The sequence below is a fragment of the Acanthisitta chloris genome, unplaced genomic scaffold (assembly GCF_000695815.1).
Source record: "Acanthisitta chloris isolate BGI_N310 unplaced genomic scaffold, ASM69581v1 scaffold23934, whole genome shotgun sequence".
NCBI classification, from domain to species: Eukaryota; Metazoa; Chordata; class Aves; order Passeriformes; family Acanthisittidae; genus Acanthisitta; species Acanthisitta chloris.
Genome location: NW_008671299.1, coordinates 24,675 through 32,621, shown reverse-complemented (window position 1 = coordinate 32,621; position 7,947 = coordinate 24,675). Strand labels below are relative to the sequence as shown.

General features: G+C 46.8%; 1 protein-coding gene across 1 annotated transcript; it reads left to right on the top strand.

The window, feature by feature from the left end:
• Positions 1-7: 7 nt before the first annotated feature.
• DLL1 (delta-like 1 (Drosophila)) lies at positions 8-7,720 on the top strand (the record flags this gene model as incomplete). The annotated part of the gene is made up of 10 exons (XM_009074061.1): positions 8-157; positions 396-456; positions 711-968; positions 3,391-3,451; positions 3,930-4,060; positions 4,207-4,376; positions 4,515-4,731; positions 5,669-6,461; positions 6,569-6,683; positions 7,043-7,720. Coding segments are annotated over 10 exons (1,962 nt in total), but the record flags the coding sequence as incomplete, so codon positions are not given.
• Between the last annotated feature and the right edge of the window lie 227 nt (positions 7,721-7,947).

Here is a 7,947-nt window from a genome sequence, read left to right as displayed (position 1 = left end):
CTACCAGGCCAGCGTCTCCCCCGAGCCGCCCTGCACCTACGGCAGTGCCATCACCCCCGTCCTCGGCGCCAACTCCTTCAGCGTCCCCGACGGTGCGGGCGGCGCCGACCCCGCCTTCAGCAACCCCATTCGCTTTCCCTTCGGCTTCACCTGGCCCGTAAGTGGGGGCGATGCAGGAGGCGGGGGCACACGTCCATCCCTTCCCATCCCTTCCCATCCTGTCCCACACGCCCGGGTCACCCCAGCTGGGCAAGTGCCTTTCCCAATCCTCCTGAAGTGTCAGAGTGGGAGGGGGACAACGACTGAGAACTCCTGGGGTACTGCTGGTGCTGCCCCTTGGACCTACCTGCTCTCATGCTCTCCTGGTGGGTTGTCTCTGCTCTTTCTTTCCACAGGGCACCTTCTCGCTCATCATTGAGGCTCTGCATACGGACTCACCTGATGACCTCACCACAGGTAAGTGTCCCAAACCAGACTTTTCCCCAGAATAATCCCAGCCCTGCAGCCCCACTCGGCCCCTCTCTCTGCAGTGTGCAGCACATTCTCCTCTTTGGGAGACCATAGGAGGAGAGGCCAGCCTGTTGGCATGCACTCCTGTCATCCTGCCTCCACAGTTCCCCTCCCATCAGAGACCCCCAGCTGAGCAACTTCCTATGCCCCTGTCTGCTTGGGCCTCCCTAATCTCACCTCTTCTCTCCACTTTCACACAGAGAATCCTGAGCGCCTCATCAGCCGCCTGGCCACACAGAGACACTTGGCGGTGGGTGAAGAGTGGTCCCAGGACCTGCACAGCAGTGGCCGCACTGACCTCAAGTACTCCTATCGCTTTGTGTGCGATGAGCACTACTATGGAGAAGGCTGCTCTGTCTTCTGCCGCCCCCGGGATGATGCCTTCGGTCACTTCACTTGTGGAGAGCGTGGCGAGAAAGTCTGCAACCCGGGCTGGAAAGGCCAGTACTGCACTGAGCGTGAGTATCCACCTTCTTGTCTCCCTGGGTGCCAGTTGCAGCAGTGTTCCCTGACCTCTTGGGGTAGAGGCTCTCTGACATCAGGCCCCGTTGGAAGGGCTATGGTGGGTGGAGGTCTGGTTCTGTGTACAGGCTTTACCAGTGTGGGGTCAGGAGATCCTCAGCATTGCCTCAGAAAGTTCATGCAGACAGCCCCTTCTCAAGCTAATAAAATGTCAGTGCCAACATTACACTCCTGCTCATTTGCTTTAGTCCATCAAATCTGGTAGCAAAATATTCAGCAGTTGCTTGAGGATTTATAAAAATAAATCATGACTACTTTTTATACCTATCCACCCCTTCAACCATGCTACTTTGGTATCATCATCTATCTACAGGATAGATGGCTTCAGGGGAGGGAGCTAGGCTTTGACAACATCTGTGTGGCAGGCTTATTGGTAGGCTTGTTATGGACTGATCTCTTGAGACTTTGTATTGAGAAAAGTATTAGGAGGTCCAAGATGCTCTCTGTGGCCTCTAGACCATACATTTCTCACTTGGGGTACTTGTATGCAGCCACTAGCAGATTGTTGCACCTGAGGCCATGAGGACATTCAGCTTCTTCCCCATCTCTCTTCTGTGCCATTGTCATGATCACTGTTACTAATAAAGTAGTGAGGGACATGAAACATGCACCTGAGATTGACGTTGTTGATGAATGTGGTGTGTTGATATGGCAGGAAAAGCTAGGACAGTAAGCAGATCACAGAGAGGATAGTCAGCAATGTCAGATACTTGGAGTCTGCACAAGATTACTGCCCTTTGCAGATACACAGTGGTGTGCACCCAAATGTGCACACAGAGCTCCTGCTGCAGCGTGTGATGGCATTCTCTGTTTGTGTGTATACACGGATCTGAAGTATGCTGGCAGATGACTTATTGGGTGAGTGCTCCTCTCCAGGCATCAAAGGGCCAGGCAGGCAGGGAGAAAACAGTCACAGGCTGTAAAGCAGCCTCTTGGTTTTCTTCTTGTTGTGCTTTTGTTTCTCTTTAAACCCACCTATACTGTGGTCTCAGCTGAGCTGCTATCAAACGATCCCAGATTGATTGTTCACACTGCTTGTGACTGCTAGGATGCTTTTAGCAGTTCATGGTACAATGTTGCACAATAAACAGCAGGCTGAGGGGCTCGAATTTCCCTTGATAGTGTTTTAAATAGGAGCTACAACCTTTCCCATCATCAAAAGTGCCTTGCCCAGTTGTGTCAAGGGGTGGGGAAAAAGGAAGCATTTTGATAATGAGCTCTTTTGGGACTGTCAGCACTTTTGGATGCCTGTACATCTCTGCCATTCCCATAGCGAAGCAGAAGGCTCTGTCTGTCTTGACTCGTTACGTACGCTCTTCGCTCTGTTTTCCCTCACAGAAAAAACAGCTTATAACATCGACGCAAACCTACTAGGCAGGGGAGATGTGTTTGTGTGTGCATGCAAAAAGAATGTTTTGCCGTTAGTGAGTGGAGCGCCAGTTGCAGATTGCTTCCCGTTGCCTTGCCCCCAGCTCCATTCTTTCCAACTTGGAGGCGATCTGATTATCAGCGCCAATTCTTTCTTTCTTTTTCTTCCCCCCTCCTTCCCCTCGCATGTCATTGTCTCTAGCTGGCTTTGTTGAATTAAAACTTTGCAGTGCCTGCTTAATGAGTTCCATAACCAGGCGAAGTAATGAGCAGAAGTTCCTTTTTTCCCTTCCCTCATCCTCCCTCCCGCTGGCCCGCTTACCTCTTTTACCAGGGCTGCACCAACCCGCCCGCCCCTTTTCTGAGCGGGGAGGAGGGGGGAAGGAGGGAGGAAGAACTTTAGACTTATTTATTTGAATAAGAAAAAAAAAAGTTTTTTTTGCAGCGAAATCACGCGCGTGCCATAGATTAGCTGTGGGCAGGGATAGGCTGCCCCGCCAGCCCCATTGGCTCCGGGGCCGGGGTATTGTTGCAGTGGGGCAGCTGCTGGGAGAGAATAGACAATAGAGCAGCTGTCTTGCACTGGCACCCTGCACACCAGCTGTCCACTCTTATCTGCACACACACTTTCGGGGGATATTAAGAGGTGGAGCTGTGTGCATAGAATTGGAAAAAAGGACTTCTGACCCTCACTGGGAAGGGAAGGGGGGGTGAGGGGCTGTGGGGAAGGGAGCAATTGTGAGCCCTCTTTTGTCTGTGTGCAACTGTATTAAGAAGAATGCTCATCCCTGGTGATAAGTAAAGTGCCCAGTTACGGGGCGAGATCAATACTCCTGCAGACTCCAGAGATTAATTCAGCTGCGTTTAACTGCCCCGACCTAGTAAAAGGGACTCACTCCCCACCCGCAAGGTGCTCTTGGAATCAGACTTGTAAAAGAGAGTTGTTTCAGCACCAGTGCTGATGTCTTTCCCTGCTTGGTTTGTTTACAGCAATTTGTTTGCCCGGATGTGATGAGCAACATGGCTTTTGTGACAAACCTGGGGAATGCAAGTAAGTTTTCCACTCCCCTCCTGCTCCCTTCTTTGTCTTTTAATGTTGATGCTCTGGTGTTAAGTAAGCCATTGGACATTTGAAGAGTCATTTTAAAGGCCTTTCTTCATATTAGATGGAAATTTGAGAAATCCAGGTGGTGCCAGACCTAAGTATTATTCTGTAAGTCAAACATCAGTGCCATTAATATTAACCTAATGAGTTTACATTGCTGTGTGTAAGGTTTAGCTGTTATTAGAGTAAATAAATTGACTAACTGGAACCATGGCTCTGTATAAAGAAGTGGAAGAAATAGCTGGGACCGATGAAAGCTGATGCTACAGTTGGACTTGATGACTTTCTGACATAAAGGATCACTGAGGGCTTTTAGGAAACTTGATCCCGGGCATCAGTGTGTTTGCAGAGTTTGTGATAGGGTTTCCAACTGTGCGAAGTCTAAATCTGACGAGACTTTGTTGTCGGGTTTTTTTTTTTGCAGATGCAGAGTTGGCTGGCAAGGACGATATTGTGATGAGTGCATCCGATACCCAGGCTGCCTTCATGGTACCTGTCAGCAGCCGTGGCAGTGCAACTGCCAGGAAGGTTGGGGTGGCCTTTTCTGCAACCAGGGTGAGTTCTCAGTCCTTGCCCGAGTGTCTGTTCTAAAATGCAGAAAGCAAGCAGCTATTTCCAGCTCACACACCCTGTGCTAGCCTTGCAAAGTAGCAAGTTATTGTGACTGCCCTCTTAAAAAAAATTTAAAAAATCTTTTACAGACCTGAACTACTGCACCCACCACAAACCCTGCAAGAATGGTGCCACGTGCACCAACACTGGCCAGGGGAGCTACACTTGTTCTTGCCGACCTGGGTACACAGGCTCCAACTGCGAGATTGAAATCAATGAATGTGACGCCAACCCTTGCAAGAATGGTGGAAGCTGCACTGTAAGTTTGGGTTGTTTGTGTCATCTGAAATTCCAAGGGAGGAGCTAATGTCAGTTTTACTAATTTTCAAAATCCCTTTTTGGATTTCAGAGCAATTTCAGATAAGTATTTTGATCATTTCTCATTTCTTCTCCCCAGGATCTTGAGAACAGCTATTCCTGTACCTGTCCCCCAGGCTTCTATGGGAAAAACTGTGAGTTGAGCGCAATGACTTGTGCTGATGGACCATGTTTCAATGGTGGGCGATGCACTGACAACCCTGATGGAGGTTACAGCTGCCGCTGCCCACTGGGTTATTCTGGGTTCAACTGTGAAAAGAAAATCGATTACTGCAGTTCCAGCCCTTGTGCTAATGGTAAGGCCAAACATGCTACAGTGGTCTTCTGAAAGGGGACCATACAGTTTTTTGGCTTCTGGTCTGGAGTTGTTAATAAGGCACATGAATCAAACATAGGATCATAGAATGGTTTGGGTTGGAGGGGACCTTAAAGATCATCTGTTTCCAAACCGCTGTCATGCTTTCACTAGACCAGGTTGCCTCAAGCCCTATCCAACCCGGGCTTGAACACTTCCAGGGATGATCTACCACTTCTCTGGGCAACCTGTTCCAGTGCCTCACCACCCTCACAGTAGAGAATAGCTTCCTAATATCTCATCTAAACCTACTCTCTTTCAGTTTAAAGCCTCTCCCCTTGTCCTATCACTACATGCTCTTGTAAAAAGGTCCTTGTCATGTCAATAGTTGACTTGATGGAGCATCTGTACTAAGAAAGCAATGGTGTGGTTTGGGCCACTGCTGCAGATCGCATTTTCTCATGGGGTGGCTGTGGCTGGGTAACTTGGCCTGAAGTTTGAGGCATGAAAATGTGGATGTAAATGCCATACAAATGCTAATGCCATATAAGTGCTAAATATTATTACTTTTAATCTGGTAACAGTAATCTTCCTGTTCTGATTAAACTAGCGAAGACTTTCTTTACTGTGGTCCTACTCATTCATTGCCACTCAAACTCTGTAACATGAGACTGTGATGTTAACCTGATCTGGACTAGCTTTTTTTTTTTTTTTTCCAAGCTGAGTGAAATGTTAAAAAGGGGACAGGACTGAGAATGAAAAATAAATCTGCTTAACAAAAATCTTCCTTAAAAAATGTACTTTTTATGGGGGATCAGACTTGGCAAAGGTTGAGCTAACCTCTCAAAAAGAAAGCTTTCCTCAGCTGCTGGTTGTGACAGTTGCTGTTGGGTCTGGCTGCCCATCACTCAATGCTTGTCCCCCTTGATGTCTTGCAGGAGCCCAGTGTGTCGATCTAGGGAACTCCTATATATGCCAGTGCCAGGCTGGCTTCACTGGGAGACACTGTGATGATAACGTGGATGACTGTGCCTCCTTTCCCTGTGTCAATGGAGGGACCTGCCAGGATGGCATCAATGACTATTCCTGCACCTGCCCTCCGGGATACAACGGGAAGAACTGTAGCACTCCGGTGAGCAGATGCGAACATAACCCTTGCCACAATGGGGCCACCTGCCACGAAAGAAACAACCGCTATGTCTGTGAGTGTGCCCGGGGGTACGGAGGGCTCAACTGCCAGTTTTTGCTCCCTGAGCCACCTCAGGGACCAGTCATCGTTGACTTCACTGAGAAGTACACGGAAAGCCAGAACTCCCAGTTCCCCTGGATCGCCGTCTGTGCCGGAATTATTCTGGTCCTCATGCTGCTGCTGGGGTGTGCTGCTGTGGTTGTCTGCATCAGGCTCAGAGTGCAGAAGAGGCACCACCAGCCTGATGCTTGCAGGAGTGAGACTGAGACTATGAATAACCTGGCGAACTGCCAGCGCGAGAAGGACATTTCCATAAGTGTTATTGGTGCCACTCAGATTAAAAACACAAATAAGAAAGTAGACTTTCACAGTGATAACTCTGATAAAAATGGCTACAAAGTCAGATACCCATCAGTGGATTACAATTTGGTGCATGAACTCAAGAATGAGGACTCTGTTAAGGAGGAGCACAGCAAATGTGAAGCCAAGTGTGAAACGTATGATTCAGAAGCAGAGGACAAAAGTGCAGTACAACTAAAGAGGTATCCGAGGATGGGGGGCAGCTTCACTTTGAAGGGGGTGTGTATCTCAAAGATAGCATTAAGCAACAGCTATCTGACCTGTTTTTTCTCTTTTTTGTCTTCCACAGTGATACTTCTGAAAGAAAGCAACCGGATTCAGTATATTCCACTTCAAAGGACACAAAGTACCAGTCGGTGTATGTCATATCAGAAGAGAAAGATGAGTGCATCATAGCAACTGAGGTTAGTATATTGCCTAGTGGTTGGAACAGCAGAGAAAATTCTTGGTACGCAGCTCTCATCCAACACACATCGGGGTGGCTAAACTCTTTTCCATGGTGCCACAGAGGTTTGTACTTGTTGAAATGCAGCCTGCGCGTATTTGCCAGGCTGTGGTTGTTGTAACGACAAGCTCAGTGACTTGATGCTGTGGATGTTGTGGGTCTGACAAGTTTTGAGGATGGAGGGTACAATGATAGTATAGTTGTGGTCTGATGACCTATCCTTCGGCATACTAACATACTAACCAACTCTCTGCAGCCTTAGAGCCCTAATCTTACTTTTCATTAACCTCTCCTGGTCTCTGTGTTTTCTCTTACCAGGTGTAAACCAGAGGCGATATGGCAAGGTGGTTGTTCAGAACAATTTCAGAGGAGACATGCCCCGATGAATGCTGCTGAAAGAGGAATGGGAGATAGATTCCTTCACTGACTGCTGCTGAGAAACTAAATTCAGGCTTGAGCTGGTTCTCTACTGAAGTTAGCAAAGTGACTGCAAAATAAAGAAACAAGATGGACACCAGGCAAGGGTCTGTGTTCAAGGATTACTGTTGCACTGCCTTTTATGAATTTTATCATTGCACTATGGTCAGTTGCTTTTCTATATATATTTAAATGAATGGACTTAATTACTACATAAGAAGCATGCACTGCCTGAAGTGTATATTTTGGATTATTATGAGCCAGTCTTTTCTTGAATTAGAGACACAAACACTGCCTTTATTGTCTTTTTTGATACTAAAATGTGTTTTTACTAGGTGAGAAAAAGTGTGTTATTTTTTTTGAATCTGTAAAAATATTTTCATGATAATTGTAAAGCTTGAGTATTTTGTGATGTTCTTTTTTTATAATTTAAATTTTTTGGTAAATATGTACAAAGGCACTTCGGGTCTATGTGACTATATTTTTTTGTATATAAATGTATTTATGGAATATTGTGCAAATGTTATTTGATTTTTTTAACCGTTTTGTTAATGAAGAAATTAATTTTTAAAATATTTTTCCAAAATAAATATTATTAATGATAACAAGAGTGCTATGTTTATTCCATAACTGATGATGAACTGACTGAACTTTGCAATTAGGCATCTAACAGGCTCATGGGTGCACTGGGTGGGACTGAGACCTATTACAAAGACTGGAGACCAACTTGTTGTGTGTAGACCCCACTTTTTCCCCTCCTAACCTTCTGAACTGTTGACCCCACTGCTGTGCTCATTCTTACCCCA